Source organism: Bombus affinis, chromosome 4 (genome assembly GCF_024516045.1).
Source record: "Bombus affinis isolate iyBomAffi1 chromosome 4, iyBomAffi1.2, whole genome shotgun sequence".
NCBI lineage: Eukaryota > Metazoa > Arthropoda > Insecta > Hymenoptera > Apidae > Bombus > Bombus affinis.
Genome location: NC_066347.1, coordinates 13,625,052 through 13,648,868, shown reverse-complemented (window position 1 = coordinate 13,648,868; position 23,817 = coordinate 13,625,052). Strand labels below are relative to the sequence as shown.

General features: G+C 34.7%; 2 protein-coding genes and 3 long non-coding RNA genes across 7 annotated transcripts in view; 2 read left to right on the top strand and 3 right to left on the bottom strand.

Moving 5' to 3' along the window:
* The window catches only part of LOC126915088 (uncharacterized), a 29,659-nt gene extending 22,765 nt beyond the window's left edge, over positions 1-6,894 (top strand). The window contains exons 3-9 of the mRNA XM_050719469.1: positions 144-244; positions 661-756; positions 4,270-4,395; positions 5,463-5,552; positions 5,687-5,766; positions 6,350-6,457; positions 6,527-6,894. Of these exons, the coding sequence (XP_050575426.1) occupies positions 144-244; positions 661-756; positions 4,270-4,395; positions 5,463-5,552; positions 5,687-5,766; positions 6,350-6,457; positions 6,527-6,694 (769 nt within the window). The 3' untranslated portion in view covers positions 6,695-6,894. The remainder of the gene's footprint in view (positions 1-143; positions 245-660; positions 757-4,269; positions 4,396-5,462; positions 5,553-5,686; positions 5,767-6,349; positions 6,458-6,526) is intronic.
* LOC126915173 (uncharacterized) overlaps positions 1-13,310 on the bottom strand; it is a 51,855-nt gene extending 38,545 nt beyond the window's left edge. Inside the window, exons 1-4 of the long non-coding RNA XR_007710047.1 lie at positions 12,735-13,310; positions 12,099-12,272; positions 11,861-11,942; positions 11,582-11,691 (exon numbers count right to left, since the gene is read on the bottom strand). This is a non-coding gene — a long non-coding RNA (uncharacterized LOC126915173). The remainder of the gene's footprint in view (positions 1-11,581; positions 11,692-11,860; positions 11,943-12,098; positions 12,273-12,734) is intronic.
* Positions 5,069-6,221, bottom strand: LOC126915183 (uncharacterized). The gene is made up of 2 exons (XR_007710060.1): positions 5,754-6,221; positions 5,069-5,647 (listed from the first exon to the last, which is right to left on the bottom strand). It is a non-coding gene; the product is annotated as an uncharacterized LOC126915183 (long non-coding RNA).
* LOC126915154 (protein LLP homolog) lies at positions 6,935-8,021 on the bottom strand. Of its 2 annotated transcripts, none has more exons than XM_050719593.1 (3): positions 7,856-8,021; positions 7,378-7,552; positions 6,935-7,303 (listed from the first exon to the last, which is right to left on the bottom strand). In XM_050719593.1, exons 2-3 carry the CDS (start codon positions 7,535-7,537, stop codon positions 7,044-7,046), a joined length of 420 nt encoding a protein of 139 aa, XP_050575550.1. In that variant the 5' UTR covers positions 7,538-7,552; positions 7,856-8,021; the 3' UTR covers positions 6,935-7,043. The 2 variants fall into 2 exon arrangements, with proteins under 2 accessions (XP_050575550.1, XP_050575551.1); XM_050719594.1 differs by having other exon boundaries at positions 7,378-7,641; positions 7,856-8,018.
* Positions 13,311-13,480: 170 nt separating the features above from the next.
* LOC126915172 (uncharacterized) lies at positions 13,481-22,494 on the top strand. 2 transcript variants are annotated; one of them, XR_007710046.1, is made up of 6 exons: positions 13,481-13,748; positions 13,967-14,269; positions 16,686-16,784; positions 17,451-18,642; positions 21,615-21,929; positions 22,004-22,494. It is a non-coding gene; the product is annotated as an uncharacterized LOC126915172 (long non-coding RNA). The 2 variants fall into 2 exon arrangements; XR_007710045.1 differs by lacking the exons at positions 13,481-13,748; positions 13,967-14,269; positions 16,686-16,784; positions 17,451-18,642 and adding an exon at positions 20,750-20,881 and having other exon boundaries at positions 22,004-22,482.
* Positions 22,495-23,817: the final 1,323 nt, after the last annotated feature.

The following is a 23,817-nucleotide window of genomic DNA, read 5'->3' as shown; positions in this document are numbered from 1 at the left end:
CGAGATGTTTCTTTATAGATTCTCGTAAATGTGTATTTATTATTAAACATCGACATAAGCGATTAAAATATTTATATTTAAGATTATAGCTGTTACGAAGAAGATTAGTACTATTTCGCACGATCAAGTCCGATTATTTTTAGGTATATTAATGTTATTAATGTTAAGACCGATTCATCTTCCGTTTTCTTGTGCTGTCCTGGATGGACACAGGCGACTCGCTTGAGTTTTGGATGTAATAAACGTGAGTAAACGATCATAGGCATTCTAAACATCTCCATAAAATGTTAACTTTATACGGATATAAAAGAACTGTCAAGTTAATAAGTCGAAATTTCTATTCTTGTAATTGAAGTTTATTGCTACGAATATTAGTCGACCATTAATTTATGGTATGTTTAAAAAAGTCATTCAATTTTGATGAATTTTCAGTTGGTTTTTGTTGGATTATTTAAATTACTGGAAATGGTATCGTTTATTGTAACAACACATTCAATTGTTATTAAAAATGCGAAAAATAATGAGAAAAATTTGATGACTTGATTTGTCTAGATGTGAAATGTAGAACAAAAATCTTTTATGGACATGCAAGATATTTATTAGTCGATAACGAATAATTATGTATCAGGTTATCGGTACCTGAATTTAATTGCTTTTCAGCTACTTGCCCTTCCCCATGCTTAAACGGAGGTGTGTGTACCTCTCCTGGCAGGTGCACGTGTCCCAAAGGATTTACCGGCAACCAGTGCCAGACAGGTAATGTCTAACACGAATACAAATCGACTGTAAATTGTCATTCCGAATGCTAATCAACGTTACGTGTCTAACACCTTTCCTGCTTTACATTTTATTACCAACTTCGCTCTATTAAGTTTCTTACAGGCATGTCTTGTTACAATTTCTCGTAACGACGTCTAAATTAAAATATATAAATACCAACTATACTTTCATCGCAAAGATTAATATATTAAAAAGAACAGCGAGAATATTAAAAAATAAGAATTTTAAAATTTCTTTTTCCGTAAAATTAATCTAAATTTAAGTTTATTCTTTATTATTAACGTAAAGTCAAATATTCTGATTCGATTATCACTAGAACGAAGTATTTTCAAACGCCTCGATTCTCACGTTCAACTCTAAACTGTACAATTGCGAGCAACGTCCTTTGCTCCTTATTTAGGCGAGGCCCCGGGTGCAGTAGAAGTAAACGAACCTCCGTCAAGCTAACGATGCAAACAATGAGCGTCGTTAAATCGTAAAATATCCGTAATCGATATTCGCGGCTCGGAAACACGTCCTCGTAACCAGAATCGTTAGGCGTAATTAAATTGACGTAGGCCGATACGCAGGTCGATGGCATTGCACGAATACCATGCCGACCAAACGTATTGTAGTGCCCAGCAGCTAGGCTGCTTTCGATAGATTTACGAGCGATTTCATTAAGCTATGCGGTCATTCTAATTACCAGGGCGAAGTGAGTCGTGTCGACGTGCCGCTTTCAATTCGATAGAAAAATCCTTTACAAGGAGTTTCAACACTCTCTAAAGAAATATCCTTGAAGCTTTCATAATTTTACGGTAGAATGTGTTGTTCAGCCCTACCGTAGAGGAACAAAGAGAGGACAAATCTCAGGATCCAAACGTACGTTCGTTTCTTTAAAGTAGTTTTGTAGCTTCGAGAAATAATAATTGAAATAGGATATTATTCGTTTCAACGATAATTTTCTTATACTTGTATTAAATTATATATTGGGTTGACAATTAAGTGATTGCGGATTTTTTCATCGGGAGTAATGACAAAACCCGCGATCATTCACTTTCTTTTCTATTGGGTTGGCAACTAAGTGATTGCGGATTTTTGCACTGGGGGTAATGACAAAATCCGCAATCACTTAGTTGCCAACTACCTACTTTCTCTTCTATTGGGTTGGCAACTAAGTGATTGCGGATTTTTGCACTGGGGGTAATGACAAAATCCGCAATCACTTAGTTGCCAACTACTTACTTTCTCTTCTATTGGGTTGGCAACTAAGTGATTGCGGATTTTTGCATTGGGAATAATGACAAAATCCGCAATCATTCACTTTCTTTTCTATTGGGTTGGCAACTAAGTGATTACGGATTTTTGCATTGGGGGTAATGACAAAATCCGCAATCACTTAGTTGCCAACTACTTACTTTCTCTTCTATTGGGTTGGCAACTAAGTGATTGCGGATTTTTGCATTGGGAATAATGACAAAATCCGCAATCATTCACTTTCTTTTCTATTGGGTTGGCAACTAAGTGATTGCGGATTTTTGCACTGGGGGTAATGACAAAATCCGCAATCACTTAGTTGCTAACTACCTACTTTCTCTTCTATTGGGTTGGCAACTAAGTGATTGCGGATTTTTGCACTGGGGGTAATGACAAAATCCGCAATCACTTAGTTGCCAACTACTTACTTTCTCTTCTATTGGGTTGGCAACTAAGTGATTGCGGATTTTTGCATTGGGAATAATGACAAAATCCGCAATCATTCACTTTCTTTTCTATTGGGTTGGCAACTAAGTGATTACGGATTTTTGCATTGGGGGTAATGACAAAATCCGCAATCACTTAGTTGCCAACTACTTACTTTCTCTTCTATTGGGTTGGCAACTAAGTGATTGCGGATTTTTGCATTGGGGGTAATGACAAAATCCGCAATCACTTAGTTGCCAACTACTTACTTTCTCTTCTATTGGGTTGGCAACTAAGTGATTGCGGATTTTTGCATTGGGAATAATGACAAAATCCGCAATCATTCACTTTCTTTTCTATTGGGTTGGCAACTAAGTGATTACGGATTTTTGCATTGGGGGTAATGACAAAATCCGCAATCACTTAGTTGCCAACTACTTACTTTCTCTTCTATTGGGTTGGCAACTAAGTGATTGCGGATTTTTGCATTGGGAATAATGACAAAATCCGCAATCATTCACTTTCTTTTCTATTGGGTTGGCAACTAAGTGATTACGGATTTTTGCATTGGGGGTAATGACAAAATCCGCAATCACTTAGTTGCCAACTACTTACTTTCTCTTCTATTGGGTTGGCAACTAAGTGATTGCGGATTTTTGCACTGGGGGTAATGACAAAATCCGCAATCACTTAGTTGCCAACTACTTACTTTCTCTTCTATTGGGTTGGCAACTAAGTGATTGCGGATTTTTGCATTGGGAATAATGACAAAATCCGCAATCATTCACTTTCTTTTCTATTGGGTTGGCAACTAAGTGATTACGGATTTTTGCATTGGGGGTAATGACAAAATCCGCAATCACTTAGTTGCCAACTACTTACTTTCTCTTCTATTGGGTTGGCAACTAAGTGATTGCGGATTTTTGCATTGGGGGTAATGACAAAATCCGCAATCACTTAGTTGCCAGCTATCTACTTTCTCTTCTATTGGGTTGGAAACTAAGTGATTGCGGTTTTTTTCATTGGGGGTAGTGACAAAATCCGCAATCACTTAGTTGGCAACCCAATAGAAGAGAAAGTAAGGTTGAGAAGAAACCCAAGAATTATAATAAAGCTAAGGGAAGAATACTTTATTTCGTTGGCAAAAATTTGACGTATCATAGTTAGGTCCTTTGCAAATTTAAAAAATATCGATTTTGGTTAAAATTCAAACTGATCTATCGCTATTCATTTTTATATTGTGCGTGTGTATAGCATTTAATAGTGTATTATTATTAAGATTATTTGATACTGTAATATTATTTTAATACTATCATCGATTAAACGATAACTCAACATTAAACACGTTGAATAGAAAAATTTGATCGCGTTTCACTTTCTACCATATAATATTATATGTTATCAAAGCTATATGGAATATGCGAATAAAATGTGTCCTTCGTATAATTAAGCCAAAATGATTTATACAAATCTTAGACACTGAAAGAGCACTCAATTTCCTTTATACTCGCCTCATTTTTTTATGTCGATCAATGAGCAAGTTACTTTAAATGGCACCGATCCCCACCTTTCCCCACTTATCCTCGATCACTCACCAACTAAACGAGCAATCTACATTGCCAGTAATTTATTCTGTAAAATCCTCGAGCTCATTTCGAGAAATTCATCGGACCAACGAAAGGCAACGTTTTATTGCGGAGAATTTGCGCAATACTACTGGCCGGAAATCGAAGGACTTCGCGATGGATCAGTCGGTAGCGTGCAGCTGTCACGTTTATGCAATTAATTTTTGCACGAATTAGCATAACTTGTCTACCAACGTTACAGACATCGACGAGTGCGTGACAGAGAAGCCCTGCGATCAACTTTGCAGAAACCTACCCGGAACCTACGAGTGCCACTGCAGACCCGGTTTCCAACTACAAAAAGACGGCCAGTCCTGTCGAAAGAATAGTGAGTAATCGTTGGAAAAATTCTACTCGACTGTCAAAGATGAATTTGTTTTCGAGATTTCTCGACAGTGACTAATATGCTATTGAGAAACACACGAAGTAGCACTTTTCGACCAATTTACATGCTGTCTATGAAACGTTACACATACGCTGCTGCTAGCACCAGCGAACAACAAGTTTTTGAATGGCTTCTTGTTGTTCTCGTCCCATTGTACGTTCTCGAATTTTAAATAAACCAACGACAATGTTCTTTTTATCGAAAGGACTATACCGTTTTGTCACATCGTTCCCATTGATCTTGAACCTCAGTGTCATCTACACGAGGTCTGACTATGTGAGAAGAAAAAGGTTGCCAATGGTCAAGTTCAAGATCGCTCGAAATTGGCTGAGCTTTAGAAAACAGACTGACATGTGGTAGATTGACCTAAATTTTAAGCTTGAGTGATTTTCAGCTTAAAATGTGACCAAGCCGTAATACAGGACACAGACGATAAGTGTAAAGTGTGACCTATTTAAATAAAAGTTCCAATCATAATTTTATTAGGAATAACTCTAGAGATTATATTATAAAAGAACATTAAAAAAAAAAGATTGTATTCCTACAATCCTCCTGCTGTTTTAATATCCCTAACAATAAATATAATTCTTTTCCCTGATACAAGTAATTCGAACCATTATCAGTAATTTCAAACCATTTTTATTAATTTACTACATCAATTCTTACTATAATAGAATATCAAAGTATTATATTGTTTCCATTAACTTTAATCATAAACTACAGATAGAACTAAACCATAGTAATAAAGGCACTGCCACTTGCTCTATAAGGCAGAAAGAGGCGATCATTGAATAAATTTATTACGGAATCAAATTTCTTTTCAAACAGTACGCAACGGTATGTAATAGCGTCAAGCGAAATGCTGCACATCGTAAACGTACATTACGTCTTTAGTATCAATATTTCGCAGTCTTACAAGAACCGGAAACAGTAATCCTTGTCCTAAACCTGAGAATCTGATCGCAGATCAAATTACTTCCACTTTGATCACGCTTTCATCTCTTTTTCAGTCACCGAAGATACAGCATTCGAGGCTCGAGACTTGGAGAATGATTTCCACGAAACAACAACGACAAAGCGTCCGGCGATCTCGTCGCATGGTTTGTAATTGTAAATTCTTCTGTTCTTTGCCTTTCTTTCTTCTTGCTCTCATTTCTCCAATATTATTTCCGTAAATGCAAGCATACTGTGAATTCTATGGTTAAATGACAATATCAGAGACTCCCATTTACAGATACGGAAAATGAGGTGACTGACGATGACCTCGATCAGGACTATGAGATTATACTGAAAAGGCTTACCAAGCTCGAAAAGGTATGCCAGACAATGGCTTGCCATGTGTTATTTGACTTATAAGGGAGAGATACGCTCGCGAGACGATAGAAACGCGGATGCAGCAGGTTGAAGGATTTCCTTCTTATTTTAAAGTCTAGTCCGATCGTTATGGGCATGTATGAATTATGTAGAAACTTGAAAAACAGTTTGTTCCCAGTTTTGGTGTTAATAAAAAGGGAACTAGTTGGGGCTGATTTTCTAATATCTTGAAGATTTAAAAAATTCTTTAACATAAGTGCATTTGGTATGTCACAATTTTTTTCAAACTTTTATTTCATTTATAAGCGGCTCTATTAAACCAACCAACAAAGATGAATATTAATATTTTGTACGAGTGGGTAACACTCAATAGTATCTCTACTACATTACAATTTAAAATAAAGTTATTAATTTGTCGTTTAGTTTTGAATCAACATTCAAAAATAGATAATTCGCTGAAATAAAGAAAATTCGGATAAAAATAATTATAAATTTATGTGATAGAAGTAAAAATCACAAACATGAAATGTTTGGATAATGAAATGATGTCATGTATTATATTTACTGCTTATTATATCTTTAGCAATTCGCAAAAGGGAAGAAGAGAGATACAGAAACGATGGACATGACTGTCAAAGTTGCGTCTGTGGTTGAAACTATTAACGAAATGAAGAGATCTATCGAAAATGTGGTTAGTTACCACTTTATTAACGTCTCATAAAATATATACTTCTGTTTAAAAACGCAGTTCTGTTTATAGCAACTCATGCAGCAGGAGATATATCAAATGAGGAGCAAATTGAGAGAATACGAATTAGAGAGAAGAAAAATGCAACATTTAACAAGTAGAGTGGTGGAACTGGAAAATCGTTTAAGATTACGTTGCAGATCAGCAATACCAATGAACACTGGCTCAATGAAGTTTTAAAATTGCTATAACGAAAGAAAAGTGTCAAAAACATTGGACATTGCCCATAGATGTAATATTTATGTGAGAAAATTGCATACTATCACTGCCATCTCTTTAGCTTTTATGATACTTTATTTAGTATAGTAGAATTTAGAATATAGTAGAATTCTAACTTAAATAATCATTATGATTATTTGTATTCAGCTTTATAATAAAATGGAGAAGAAATTTGAATGATGTTTGCTGATTCACATAACATAATTAGTATAACAGTTTACTATAATAATACAATTTACTTTTGTTACTTACTAATACAAAAGTAAAGAACAGTACTATTAATCAATGCTATCAATTTTATATAGAAGATTTACTGTTGCTTCATTGCTTTTCTCTGTCTCCTTGTTAACCTCTTATGTGGCTTTATGTTTCCCTTTTGCTTTTTTGGTCTACCCTTCTTGATCTTCATAATCTTTCGACTGTTCATCCATATAGGATAATTTCCATACTGATCCAACATTGTTTTTTTATTATATATTCTTTTATCAGTGTCCACATCCATTTTTTCATTATCTGCTTTAGTGTCATCGTTAGCTTTTTCATTTTCCTTTATTGTCTTGGCATCAACAACTTGAGACAAACGTTAAAATCAATTGAAATCATTATGTAAAAATAGTAACATATTAAGCAGAACTGTGCCCTACCTGTAGCAATTTTTGATATTTCTGACATTTCAACATCTGGTATCCCATTCTCATCAATACCTAACGTCTTTTTTAGTCTTTCTAATTCTTTTACTTTATAGCGTTCCCTTTTAATTGCTCTACACTTCCTCTTCCATTTACTACGTAATGATTTTCCCATTTTGTTTTTATATATCTAAATCATAATCGTAATGGTAAATTAATTATATTTTATCTAAATAGTGATACATTATTTAAGTACCGAATATGGAATTCTAATTTTATCTGTAATAATAAAATTAAATTTATTTTTAATGAACATATGAATATTAAAAATGAACAACTGGATTGATGTTGAACATTTATTAAATTAATTAATAATACACAGAAATTAATATACTACTTGATAGTGATATAACCTCGAACTACGTACTCGAATATATGCAATATACTCGAAAATATAAACTTAAAAACAATTAATTGCATGAATAATACCTACTTTAAGAAATTATATTCTCCCAAAATATCTTCGTAATAACTACTATATCACGTACTAAAAATCCGGAACACGTGGTATAAATTGTAACAGATCTCTAACAATCCTGACAATGGAAATCCTAACCTCAAATGTGTTTAAATTTTACTGTGTTAAGTGGCGATCTCTACAGGTCGATATTACAAAACAAAGTTATACAACATAGACAATGTAAGTAATAGAACTAGAACTCAATGCACTAGAAACCGCTTTTACCATTTTAGTGTCATTTCCATTATTATCAATTCAGTATAGAATAAGACTGCAACGATACATGGAATTAAAAATAAATTTTACCATGAGATGTTAATAAATAACATGTAGGACAAGATATCTTATAATTGTCGAAAATCTATCCGAAAAAATGTATTATGCTATAAATCAAACTTCAAGGAATAATACTTTTTCAGATTTTTAAGTATGTATAATATCTTACTCAAAGATTCAGTTTATGTATATTTCACAATTTTAGATTTTACAATTAATAATTACGAGCACGGCTAATCAGTTTATAATATTTGCTATATAATTCATAACTATATCATAACTATTAACCATAATGATACAGTACAATGTATTTATCAAATATTTAACACCAATTGCCTAGCTCTCGCCACGTGGAAATTGCTGTGAATAGGAAGCTCCTCTATCCAAAAATACATATATATATATATATATGTATTTACATGTATACATGTATACATACATATATATTAACGCTCTGCAAAATATTACAAACTTAATTATCATTATTTTTCGCATTATAAACTTTTCGCATTATATAAATCATATTTTTCAATATTACTTTTCTTTATGTACTTGATATGTATTTAATCTTAAATCATCCTTAAGCCAAGTTAAAAATATTCATAAACACTAAACAGATATATTTTCAGTAACAAACGCTCTTATAAAAAAAAATGTTGAAAAATAAACCAACTTAGAACAGATCATCCACTTGAAATTGTGAGTGAAACATTTTTTCTATCTTGTGACACTAATGTACCAGTAGATTTACATATAACATACAAAATTCTCAAAATAAACCGCAATGAGTGATTTATCATGAAAAAGAATAGAAAAAAAGTTGTTTAAATCTTGAAAACATACACGACAATAGAGTGTTTTAATCATTTACGCAATACTAATAAAAACTAATCAATATACTCATATTTAAGTATACGCAACACTAATAGCGGAAAATCCAGTACAACCATGTTGGAGGTTGCTGATATATGACCATTTCTGTGCAGCTTGTTTTTAGCTACATCAGGTGATATTCAGAAAGTAAGAATATACTTCAACAATCCCAGTGGAACAATTTTGGGCATTTTTACAGGCGCAACACTAATTAGAAAACGCTATATTCTATCAATGCAACTATCAACTAATTGTAAAAATAATTTAAGGAATCGCGTTAGAATACTAATTGCAATACAAATTTTCAAAATGAATTAAATAAAAATCACTATTTCTGTATGAATGAATGAAAAGTTACTTCAAATATTCTCGATAACAACAAACCGCAGCATTACAGAATTAATTAAGAATTTACATTTCTTTAATTCAACTTTAGATAAACAAAAACGTGTCAAGTTATAATATTACTTTTTAATAAATTCTAATTATTCATAATAAGAAATACGTATATACAATGAGGCAAACACGGTCATTATTCTATCGCAATGTTAATTAAAATCGAAATCAATTGTTTTTCGTAACTCTGATTTAGGACGGAAAATTTCGAACCAAACCAATTATTCGTAATATTAATAAAACAAAACGCGATTTGCCCAAAATTATGGTAGGCCGGAATGTACTTCAGCCAAAAAACAAATTAATACTACTACTACTACTACTACTACTACTACTACAAATATTAAAAGTGACCATAGTGACAAAGTAGTAACAATAATGACTTCCTATGCCCTGAATGATCCAGAGGATGGGAAACCATTAATAGTTGCTCTCTTTCATGGCTATTTGCCGGGCCTCTTCAGCTTCTAGCCTCTTCTTTCTTCGAGCGCAATGCCCATTGAAACTTACACCTAGGCTCGATATTCTCTAATCGTAAAGCAAAAAGTAACTTATTAAATAACTAAATAAATTAATTTAATTAATTAAAAAATAATAAAACACAAGCTTATCAACTCACTCATTGCACGATTTTCCCACATAACTTGTTTATTTGGTACACTACTTGTACAATTTAATTTATTTACCATTCTCCTGAAATCGACTGACGAAGTCTAACGACCATTGCGTTAAACGCAGTAAAGATACATAAATCTTAATTTTAATTACGAAAATTGATAACCAAAAGTGTATGTATATCTTTCAAAAACTTTATTGTATGTATTGCATAGCGTATGTGTAATTGTAGATAAAGATTTGGTACTATCATTCTGATTTGATGATAAGATTAATAATATTACTATCTACAATTTGTAATATTTAATAGCAGATCTGGTTATTATTATAGTTCTTGATTGAATTAATATTTGTAAATTTCTTTTTTACTATTTAATATTACATAGTCAAAATGACGTAATTCCACGTCCTAACAACACACACACACAATGCCGAAAATACATCGTGCACAATACGTTAACGCATCGTCAATCGCTGAAAAATTATTGTAAATTTATGAACTATGATCGTGCCCATTGCCTATTTTACCCAAGTAACACCTGGTCACGTGAATGAGCTCCTGGTAATGAACACGGAAAAGGTTGAACCTGAAAATCCTGAGCTAAAATTGATTAGTGTATTCATATATGTACTTTGTATCTACTGTACTGATTTAATGAATTATTAAAATTTTAGAAAGAAAAAGATTGGAAATGAACAAGAAATTTATTTTATAACTGATTCTGAATTTAATATTAATGTACATAATCTCAGGTTATCTCTTCATCAAAGCATATTTTAAAAAAATATGAAAGCAATGTTCAAAACTTGTTGCTTTAATTCAGAAATTTACCTGTCGCGAAGTTTCTTCTTGCACATAACATTTAATATACTTTCATACGGAAGGAGCTGAACTCTAACACTTTATTATACAATTTAAATTATACTTCAGTTTATAATATGAAGATCAAAGAATTATGTAAATTAAGATAGTAATGAAGTAGAAGATAAAATTACATTTGATTTATTATTAAAATTATTTATTGTATGCATTATTTTATACATTATGAATTCTCGTTATTATCATTGTGCAAGAATTGTAATAAAGTCGGAGGATATCAGACTTCTCCGCTACGAAATAATCAATATCATTTTAATATTTATTATGGATTCAAATATTCACGTCTCATGTATATTGTTATGGATATACATAATCATATTCTAAAAGTAATTCTGGTGATGCAATTATCAAACAATAATTATCAATATAATATAGTTCCTACCAGTTGTTAACATTATATTAATATTAATAATATAGAATCTTAATCACCAATATCATATTGATAATATAAAAAATGCAATGTGCAGGAAGATCTATCCTAAGCTAGTAAATAAGACGTTAAAATACAAAGTGTTACTACTCACGAATACAATAAATACTCGCGGTCACTATACTCGCATACAATTCTACGTAATACAACCAGTCACCCGTGTCGATGCGGACCTTTCATCCTACGACATGATTGAGTGACCGGAGGAACAAAAATTCATGCGATTCACGATTAGATGCGAAGGATGTTGCCATCAACGCTGCAGTAAATCGTCCTAAGCTATCGCAAAAGCAGTCATCAAAAAAGACCCACTGCATTCCATGGCGTAATGTGAAAAATCTTTAACAAAATATATTTATTTCATAAAATATTTTTGTATTTGTTCTAATATTTTTATAATTTATTCTTAAAGACACTGTGTCAATTTCATTTTTTCATAATTGGTAATAATTGAAACAACAAACATAAAATACAATTATTTAAAGTATGATATTCAAAGATTACTTACATTCTTGGCTCTTGGAGCTCAGAAATCGTCACCACGAAGGAATGAATCATCAAACCTCACAGTCTCGTAATGTTAGTAAATGCTGTACATAATTTGTAACAAAGCATGTAGTATTATAAATGTTATTATTTAATTCATGTAATTAAAGCTATTACACAAATACGTATTGATTGAATAAGACTGACGATAACTTTTAAATGACAATGGAAATATGTACTACACAACGAAAATCACGTACCTGAAACCGGATCGTAATGTTTATGCCACGGTTTTCGGCGGGAGAATGACGTTCGCGTCTACAGAATCGTTTAGTTAATTTCTGATTGGCTAATGCGACAAAATTACTTTTCCAATCAGCGCCGCGCACGGGATTCAAATTTATCATGTATATCATTATACATATATTTAACTCCTGAAATTATGAAATTTAAGTATAGATTTTTATTTTCTAGTTTCTTAAATGAAATATCTATTTAAAAATTGAAAAAGATATTATATTTCTTGAAGTTTGTAATTTAATAGTTCTTTCTAATTTAAATATCAAATATGTATTTAAAAATTAATATCGCGAAAGAGACTGAATTGACTACAGTGACATGACCAGCCAATCACATTACTGGTAAAGTTTATTTGGCCAAATTTCGAATTTCTATTCGAACATAGAAATAAATATAATAGTTTTAAATCAATTGTCAAATAAATTGAGAATAAAAAATTTGATATGTACTAGTATAAATTTTAAACACTGTAATGATATTTTTACGCAATTTTAAAAATGTTCTATTTACAAACTACAATATGAAATTTATTTATAGAATAATAAGTGATAAATTTATCTTCAAATATTAAAAATATTAGAGTAATAGAATCTTACATTTAAAAGATATTTTAAGTTATATATACCTATGTGTATTTATACTTAGGCACATGAAGGATAAACAGGTAAACAGTATGATATCCTTGACTTGTTACTAGCATATGTTTGCTTTATACGTACTATACAATCGTGTACACATAATTTAACATAAATTTCTAATAATTTACATATTCTTACGATATTACTATTTATTATACACACATAGCCAGCTTTCTAACCACAAAAAGAACTTTTCAAGCAATTATTCTATATTTTGAACAAACTTCTCGTAGAAAATTAAACTATTCATAAAATCATAGAAAGAAAAGTTTGCAAGTCTTCATGTTTTCCTCTGCATTACAAGCGTAACTGAAAATATATAATATGTATGTTTTCCCTATTTGTGTCAAGCTCCAGTTTCACTTGATCTCAAACGCGAAAATGCGTTGGCGTATTTTCATTATCCTTATCACGTTCTCAGTAGCAAACGATATTTAATTGAGATAAATACAGTTTCAAGAGCCATGCACATCGATAGATTTATTTATCAATGTACACGTAGCATAGTGACAAACCAGTTCTACCGAGGGTACAGCGTAAACGGAAACGTCGGTCAATTGCACGATTAACACTTTCTAAGTCACGACGTACGTCCACCGTTGGTATTTAGACGATCTACTTTTCATCCCACTTGTAACATATTTATACGCATTCAGTCTTCACATGGTGACTCTTCGAACGACGCGTATCTCCTACCCCAATTATTATTTTCTGCATTCGTATAGATGCACTATTTACATCTAGTGAAGTTTAATTTATAGCCCGCTGCGACATCTAGTAGTAGACCTATTGTATCGAAGTCACAAAATTGTCTATAGAGAAATTTCTCCGTAAGGTGCATGTAAAGTAAGACGCGGATTATTATTTTTCAGTTGGTAGCGATTTGAAGCAAAAGATACAATTGCTTTTATCCGGAGTCTCGTCACGTTGAGGTTATCTTGGAAAGTGTGGGGATTATGACAAACGCTTTAGGTAAATACATATATTTTTCATTCCTTCACATAAATTAATACGGTACGAAGAATTAAAGTAAATCTATTATCAATGAAATAAACAAAGAATTACTGACAATACTCTCCTCATAAAATTTTGTGAAAACTAAGCATCTGTACAATATTTCATTTCAAAACATACTCGATTCAATTAAAATTTTCACTTTCGCAATATACATTTGTCCATGGGTGCGTTAGATATGAATCAACTAGTACACGAAGATAAAAAGCAATTGCACTGTGCAAGAAACGGAATCACCGGCGTACCGACAAGGCATATAAACCCACTATCATCAAGAGAACTCTTATCAGGGAGTGGTGTTGGTGTTGTATAAAAGCACGAAGTGACTCGTTAAATGTAGTAATAGCCCAAAGCGAGACTGGAGTGCTCCGGTGTATGTACGTGGGCCGAGAGAGACCACTCTGTTTTTTCGCATTGTTGGCGCAAGTAGTTTGTTAACGGCGGATGTCGGCGATGTCATCTTCAGGCTTTAACGAGGAGTAAGTAATACTTACGATCCCTCTAAGCGGCTTGCCCTGGATGACTTCCGCGCTACAAATTGTCGGAGATTTTGCGAGCTACGGCAACCTGATCCTCCTCCTTCGTGATGTTCTGTTTGTTGATCGCGATGCACACGAAAATTGGTCTCGTTAGGTTAGTTTATGATTTGGCACAGTAGGTCGGTTGAAAACCTTGATTGCGTCGCAAATGATGCTTTGGCGTGTATGATAAGAAACGTAGCTATGATAAATGACATTCCATTTGTCTTCCTTTGGAAAATTTTCTTAAATAGCTTTCTCTCCCTTCTTTGCAAAGTAGGTAGCATATTCTACTATGTAGTTATTACCTACTGATTGAAACATGTCAGTTGAAAGATTACAAACCATTTCCAATAAACATTCAGCTATTAGTCAAATGTAAAATTCTCTATGTAAAATCTACGTTGTTATTATCTTGTTATATGAATATAGCCCCTAAAACAAAATATAGTATTTTTAAGATTATTTTTTAGCTTGTTTAAGTTTCATACAATAACTTAAGTTTAAGTATCTTTTAGGTTTGTAAAAATGATGTATTAAATTTTAATGTTACATAACAGTTAATCACTACCAAACCCGTAGCCGATTATACTTAATAGCAAATGAAGGGAAATTTAACGAGCAAAAAATGAGTGAACGTGTAAAAAATTGGTGGATATTTCAGGTAGTAATTGAACAAGATCAACATCACGTCTAGCTGCATCAGAAAATTCTTGAAATTGATACCGGTAACGACTTCTCATTAAAAACGTAATTCTCCGATTAGGTCATCTAAAAAGGTTAACAAAGAGTTTAACAAGTACATTATAGTCGACATGTACAATTACGCAAATACTACATTTCATTGCAGTGCCGACATAAAATATGATTAAAAGTTCAAAACTTAATGTCTGACGGCAAGTAAACTATGATTGCAAGGTTCAATTCACCATCTATTATATTGGAAATGAAGGAGATCATTTATAAAATTACACGGAAAGAGCTGTAGCTACAAATCAGCTAATCGAGTAATTAATAGGAAATGTTAGATACAAATTGCACCCTGAATAAATGCCCAAGAGATGTTCATTGACTATTGTAAAAAATAATTAGAATTCCTACTTTCTTGAAACCTAAATCTTATGCTACCTAAATCCTTGTTTTGTTGAAAATATCTTCTTAAACTTCCATTTTCTATACCTAGATATTTCTACAACTTTCATTTCAACTTCAATCAACTTGCTCCTTAGTTCTTATTACAAATCAAATCTTTCTTTTTATTTTCATTTCTCAGAATTGCTGATAGTTCGATAATTTTTCAGCGACGTTGATTCTCGTTCGTCGAAAAATCGTTTATGCTGGATCGCCGAACCGCGAATAACGACAGGTTCGATGCACTTGAGTGCAACGGCCTTTGTCGTAATCGTGAATGCACTCTCTCCGTACATTTGTAGTGGCTGCTGGCCCCTTTTTCACGCGGAATCGCGAATCGTTTCGCTGCTCTATCGCTTTCAGTATCTGGCAACGAACGACTAAGAAAGAGACGAATGCGCTAGGTCTCGCTGAGCGCGCGAAATCTGGTTCCGTTTCTAGATCGTCGGTGCTTTCGTTTCAGTCGATTCTATGAGAATGTGAACCGCGATATGGCACAAGGACATCATGCTACACTGACCTCGTCTCCGTGTGACCCGAGCCGAATGGCTCGTAGAACCTACGTAACGTATTCATACTAGAGCGATGACGGAACTTGTTCGTCTCATGATATGATTAATAAAACACGTTTGATAGTGTTTCGTAGTATCTTATAGGAGTGGCGATTCGGATGAGTTATAGCGTACCATGAAGAATCATCGATTCTACGAAGGTGAAACAATTGAATTTCATGAGCTCTATAAAGTTCCAGGAGATGAATTTTAGAAACTTCCTGTCAATATTATATGTATGCCTTAATTAATAAAAGATGTATCTAGAAATCATAGGCGTGGTTGGGGATTTTCTACTATCTAGTTTCTTCTATGTAGGTTTTTTTATAGAACATTTAATTGTAACATAACAGTGTTTGAGCCATGTTTTATTTTAGTTTCTGTTACTCGACGAATGCAACTTTCGCGTGAACCCTTTCATTAGTTCATCCGTTTGAAAAACAATGCGAGAGCCAATTAAACTCGTTTAAGCTTTAGACGTGTATTATGTAAGAGCCTACACGACGGAGGGTGGCTGCTGTCATTGTATTTCATGAATAGTCTTCCACAATGATGAGTCATTTTTACAGCGCGTGCCATTGTCTCGAACGAATACAAGGCGTCTGGCGTGTTAGAAGAATATAAAAACTATTTGTTTGAATGTGTATAAAAAATGTATATTTAACTACAATTCGTTTTGTCTTCTCCATTTTTAGAAGGAGCAAAAATTCTGAAGAAATATCAGATGGTGTTTTCGTGGAGTCGGATAATAGCTTGGAACACCTTTCAGAGGATATAAAAAATTTCAGTCCACAGTAAGTTTCTTATATTTATTTTCACTTATTACTGACTATTTGATGAAATTAAAAATTGACTTTTTCGTCCCTTGTTCATTCGTACAAATGCGTTAAATATAAATGTCAAAATGCGAGACAAGGTATTGATAAGATAACAAAATACACATTTCTAGAAGTTGTGCATAAGGATACATAGATAAAAAGCAGATTACTCTGATACACGCCATTGATATAAATATCTATTAAAGGAAACGTTTAATTATAATTAGATTTGCAGTTGTAGGAATGATGATGGTATTTATAGAATTATCAATTAAGTACATATTTTCGTAATTTCAATAGAATTGAACTGTTTTCAGTGTTTTTCTCCCAATTTTTTATTACGAACAAAGTTTCAAACATAAGTAAACGTCAAATGTTCTCATAGGTTGCGTTTAAAAGTGCAATTATCTTCGAATTAAAAAAACTTCAGTCGACTCTTTCGCGGAGAGACGCGTTCGCGGTATAACGCGTCAACGAAAGTCGTAAATTCTCGTTACGATACGATAATCGACGCCACGAATCATCTTTATTTCGATTAAGAATAGGGGTGGTTCGAATGATATTAACATTGAGTTAACAATTTAAATATAACTCTTTATTTCCAACAATTTTTGAAAACTGGAAAGTGTGTTTTCACCGAAGAGTTGTTAGCAAGTGAAGTTCGGTGACGGTGATGTCGGGGAGGAAAACTATTGATGGGTGTGCCTGGAACACGAGACAAGTGGATTCGTTGATGGGAATTTTCGATAACAAAGCGAGGGTAACAGTCAACGCAGCCAATTAGATGAGGAAAAAACTGTAGGATAAGGATGTTTGCCGGCCGCTCCTGACCAAAGACGTTCGTGGATGGCATTATACATGGGAAAAATCCGCTGTCCCCTATTTTCCTGGAATGAACAACCCTAAGGAACGTTACGACTTGAAAGATACCAAGGGACCCAAGGGCCTTGATTGTAAAAAATGTTAAAATTTATGACGGTCCCTAGGGTTCCTGCAGCTCCGAAGAAGGATGATAAAGATCTGATGATCATCTTGACCGAGGGTTTCTTTATGGTTTATGTCACGGGGCGTAACACTTGAAAATACCTAAAAATATATATATTTTATCAAATTCTGTTTTTTTATGCTTCGTTTAAAATTTATTGCATCCTCTAAAAACGATGATCCGTATTATACCACATACGTGTACTTTTTTACTATATACGTTCTACGTAAATTTTCCATAAATGTATAAAAATCCGTAATCTAAAAGTAAAGATATTTCTGATGAAAAAGAAATACAATTCTAGAGTTACTTGATTGTATTTTGTTGACAGTGAATGTGTTAATGCGTACAAAACGTGCATGAATGTAAATAATCAAAAATGCTCAGTGAAACGCATTCTGTCTATGAAAGAAGCTTTATCGCCTGATATTCTTCAAGCGCCTTTGGTGACGCGTTACACCGGTAAACCGTTCGCATACCTACTTATTTATATCGCGCAACTTTCACTGATAACGAGAGCAACATTCCAGAAGCGGAGTCTTCTGAATATTTAGAGAGTATACGGGTTTTACGTCGAAGCAGTCGCGTAGAGACGGCAGTTACACGTACGGACCTTCTTGTGAACGAGCGTGAAAACGCATTGGTTTCCTGTTCTTTTTCCTCGTCATCGCAACCTTGCCCCTAACTTGCACGATTTTAAAGATTCGTTCTGAACCGAGCCTCGTTGCGCGTATTACGAATAATTGTTATCATGGTAACAGTGACCTGTTCCTCTGCTAAAATATACGACGGACTTCGCGATGAGAAAAGAAACTAAATCGTAATAGGATATCGTCCTACCAAACTATAGTAAGTATTTTCTTTGCTTTATCTTTCTTCTTGAATCATTGTTTAATAGTTGTTTGCTGATATGTGTTCAACGGAATAATTTTTAGTCTGATTGTCTGTCCTTGCATGGAATATAGCGGTAAGTTGTTATTCTTTGACGTTGTGAACCGCGTTTTCTGAATTGGTGTGTGGAAATTTTAGGCACACGAAATTAGCTAATTTTGGTCGGGGAGAATGGAAATCAAAACAACGCAATGTGTCGTTTCCTGAAAAATCTTGCTTTATGCAACGCTGAAACTACTAAAAATAACCTAATATATATGTTTATTTTCAATATTCCTAGTAATTATACAATTATATACCGAATAACTTTTTCATCTATATTTTTACATGTATACATATTTTAATAAGCTTGGGAACATAACGTTTATCGATTATGCATAGATAACGCCATAGACACAATTCGAAACTTCCTGCTAATATGTGTCGTTAAGCTATCTATATATAATACCATTTGAAACAAGCAAAATGAAGTAAACGACGATCTCTGAACATTGATACGCTCATTCCTGAAACGAGGACATTTTATTCGATGCAGATCTTCCGAATAAAATAATTTGTACGCCCGTACTGAATTAATTTATACATTTTTCTCATATTCTTCCGCAACCTAGTTCGGTTTTAATGTAGCAGTTTACATCGCATTACAATTCTCATCGACATCATACACGATATACATTTAGAATAAATTGCACTTTGCGTTTCAGTTTGTTCGCTATACACCGTGAGTCTATTAGAGCAAAGTGCAATGCTCCAGCACGTACGCGTTAACCCGGTTTCGATGTCATCAGTGTCATCGACGTGACAAGTAGGCCATCGTGAGCCCGAGTTCCGTTCAGTTCCGTTCGTTATCATCAGTCTCCCTAAATATTGTCTCCTCTGAGGTATGTACCTACAGTTACTCGAATTAGCTCTTTCCCGATTTTTCGTTGCATCAACGTCAGTGCTGTTGTTGCAAAAGATGAAACGCGGCATCGCGAATTCAAGTGGATGTCAGTTATTCCCAACTTTCAGGTGGGCAAAATATCAGAAATATTTAAAAGTGTTGTGATTATCTGATAGAGGAACACGTGGGTGTGTGCGGAATAGAAATATATCAGAGTATAAGTGTTGGAATAGTATAAGTACAGTGTATGCTACTCCAGATGCGCACTCTGGCAGCGTTACATTACAACATAGCTCCGAAGCCATGGGCCTATGTATATTTATATAATTACGGAAACTGGCCTGTCTATGCCCTCTGCACTAACCTAACCATAACCTAACACCAATGTATGCAAGGCATGTTCCCGAAAAGGCTATGAGACTGAAAGACCCTTCTTATTGATTTAGTGTTAGATAATACTTAATGGCTTCGAAGGCCAGGAAAACTACACAATAGTGCTGATGTAGAGTTTTCCTAAAAGTGCCGTCTACTTCAATAAAAAGCAAAGCGTCATTGTAGACCGCAGACTTTTATATATTGTAATATCCTGAAAAAACCGTTGGGAAAATTCCGACGAACTACAGGTAGTGAAGAAATGAAAGGTCCCTAACGGGCCAGGTAGGATGGGACATTCCAATGGGCTAAGTGGGTCAACAACATGGCCGCATCCGTTTAGAAGAATAGGCAATCGAAAATGGTGGACCTGACCATCTTGGGTCACCAGCAGCTGTAAGATACATGTGCATGGTAGGGGAACCGAAAACCGTGGTATAAAAGGACGTTTTGGTGGAGAGAATAGTCAGTTACGAGTAAGTTGCGACTAATTGCAGACAGAAGGTAGTCGTCACACATTAGAAAAAAAAAAAGAAGACACGAACAAGGTGCATAAGGAGCTGTCCCGTTGAACAAAGAAGCAAACTCAGACATACTACGAGTATGTTTACAAAATGTTCGGCATAACGAAGATAGCTAGTATGAAGAGTTTGGCCGTAATACAGTATATTATCGACGGAATTCGCGAGCAGACTAACAACATCATACTGTACGGCGCCAAGGATATTCGCAAATTAAAAAAGAAGTTCGCTACGTACGTGAACATGAAGGAAAACGCGAATACGAAAGGCAAACTGGTCAAAGAAAAATCCAAGAGGACGAGATGCGACGGAGCTTTCTACGCAGAAACAAAAATCACCTAAGTGCGAACTGCCCAACGAAAGCAAAGGTGCCAAGCAAAAATGCCACGAATACGGACACGTCGCATCACAATTTAACAATGTAAGTCCTCTAAGAATGCATGTGGTGTGTCGCAGTCGTTACAGGAAAGCGTTATAGAGACGTTAAGATCGGAGATTGCAATTTGATCGCGTTGATAGACACCGGTAGAGAGTTGACTTTAACGGGAATGAATCGGTACGTGAAAATTGAAGCCCCAAAATTCGATGAAGTCCGATTAAAAAATGTCCAAAGAACGGAATAATAAGTCAGTCTCAGTTTGACTTTGCAAGCTCGATCGTAGTCGAAAAAGGAAATCGAAGAAAGTAGGAAAGAATGTACGGCAGTTGTAGTTCCCACGAATCCTTCTTGTCTTGAGGACACGGTCGTCATAAACAAAAATTTATTAGATGAATCGGTTGTTCGGGATTTTGAGTGGTCTTCCGTTACGGTACGGACAGCACATCTGTCTTTTTGGGGAAGTTGGAAATTCATACCTTACATTTTTTTTTTTATTCATTAGAATATTTACAATCAATTCTCGTTGAGAATTTTCAGTACCTTAATTTGGCGTGATACAATGACATGGATTATAATAGTTTTATATTGTTGGTTCTAGTAGAATCTAAGGATTTAATCTAGAGGGTATTTTCTTTTTAGTCTGCGGATCTGGTCCGTCGTGTCTAGTAGTTGGGTGACTAATGGGTTGTGGTGTCTGTTGACTCATGTGTTATATCCGCTTCTGGACTTGTGTATTTCATCTTTGACTGTACCTCACATGTTGTAATATTTACAGTGCCTCAAGAGGGTGCCTGCCACCCGGAGTGCTCGACGGGTCCGCTCTAAAGTTAAACATAAACACCAGATGAGTTACACCCACGACGGTAAGATAGTTACCAGATTGGATAGGAATAGATTCCCTCCTCAAAGGAAATATGGACAGAAAAACACCCCCTGGACTGAGAGCTAGACTATAAGGACCAGGCGCTTCAAGAGACGAGTATTCAGTCTTCATCACGCAGTCAGTACGTCGGAAAGATGCGACGGTGAAACGTCGAGAGGTTCCTTAGTATCTTTGAGCGGAAACTTCGAAGATGAACGGACCATACCCGTAAGTAACGAACTCTACCAGTGACGAAAATGTACTCAACGATTGTCAATAGCCTGCAATATGGTAATCCACAGAGATCGTAATCGAATGCGGAAGCGGAAAATCCTGAGGATGTCCATTCTAGAAGCAAAATGAAGAAATCTGAGAACTACGGCGTCACCGTAGAAAGAAAAGAAGCTGTTCAACCATTCTACGTGATTTCGAAGATGGGCGTAAATGGAGTGGCAGCTAAATCGAAACAGTTTCGAATCGTTGACGAGATCGTTGAGACTTGTGGACGTAGACTGTGTGATATGTCGATTGTCGAAGCTAGGCACACGTTAAAAACATGTTCGGGAACCATAGAATTGCAGATATTCGAAGATCCGACTTCAGCTTTCGGCGTAGATGTCACCTAGGTGTCACGTGGTGCGATATTCTTGTACGTACTAGAAACGATTTCGAGATGACGATACTGAAACAAAGGAACACGGCTATTGTTCATGATTCCATAAATGTCGTGCAACAAGAAACTCCTTCTCAATATAAGATAATGGGTACCCTGATGAAGAATGACAAGAACTTATTCGGGAGTTCTAAGGAGCGACTGAAAAGCGATAATGAAGGAACTATTAGAAAATTTATATAAATGAAAATATATAATATCACTATAATTGTTCGGCCGTGTTTGCGAGCAGACGCATTCGCGGTACAAGGCGTCAACGAGAGTCGTAAATTCTTGTCTCCATACGATAATCGGCGCACTTTCTTTACTTCCAGCAACTTTTAAAAACTGGAAAGTGTGTTTTGACCGAAGAGTTGTTAACAAGAGAAGTTCGGCGACGGTGATGACGAGGAGGAAGACTATTGATGGGTGTACCTCTGGAGCACGAGACAAGCGGATTTGTTTATTGCAATCTTCGATAAGCAAGCGAGGACATGTCAACGGTCATTGCTGCCAATTGGGTGAAGAAAGAACTGGTGGATAAGGATGGGACAGGACACATATCCTGTGTCTTACCGCGACGAGCAATAGGGAGCGTAAGTAAAAATCTAAATCTGAGGACGGCAATAGATTACTGCGGATCCGAGTATGTTTGAAAAGTCGTTGACCATCTTGACCGAAGGATGGATGAGGATAGATTCTGGGGTCACAGGACGTAACAATAGCATGTAAAATAATTTAAAGTATACGCTTCCAGATTTTTATTACATATACTTATATATCAGGTATATCAATGTCCATTATATGATTGTTTGCCTTTCTTCCTTCTTTCATTAAGTGCTTTCATCTTTTGAATTCATTCTCAAATTTAATTTTCCGGTCCTTTGAAAAAACAGAAGGAGACTTTCCTTTAGTTAATATATGTATATGTATTGTCTGTTGTAATAGAGAAGAGAAACCATGAATAAGGGCGCTGAGATATTGGGCGTACATAATAGAATTTAATTTTCTAATGATGTGAAGCGTATGGTTTTTAATTTCTCTGTCTCGATGCAAGGAACAAATTTCCATCTTATGCTTAAGTGAATTTGTGTTCTCTTTCATTTGGTAGTTGTTAGACTGTAGACGTTTATAGGTTTATGAGAAATTTAAAAGTAAAATATCCTCCAGAATACATATAGTGATAGCGATATACAAAATACATACATATGCGTATACGATTATACATAAACATGATTATTATTTGTGGAGAATCGCGTCATTTCGTAGCTGTTCAGCATGTGAAGCAGACAGTTCGTTTCGATCTCATTCCCGATTTTGATTCTCGGCCATCCAGCTGGCCATCGCATGATTAACGCAATGAAACGAAAATGCTGGAACGGAGCAGCCTACGTTCTGTGTTCGATCGAGTGTCACGCTACTTTCGCAGACAATGTTTCCCAGGAGTGAAATTCGTTTGCATCG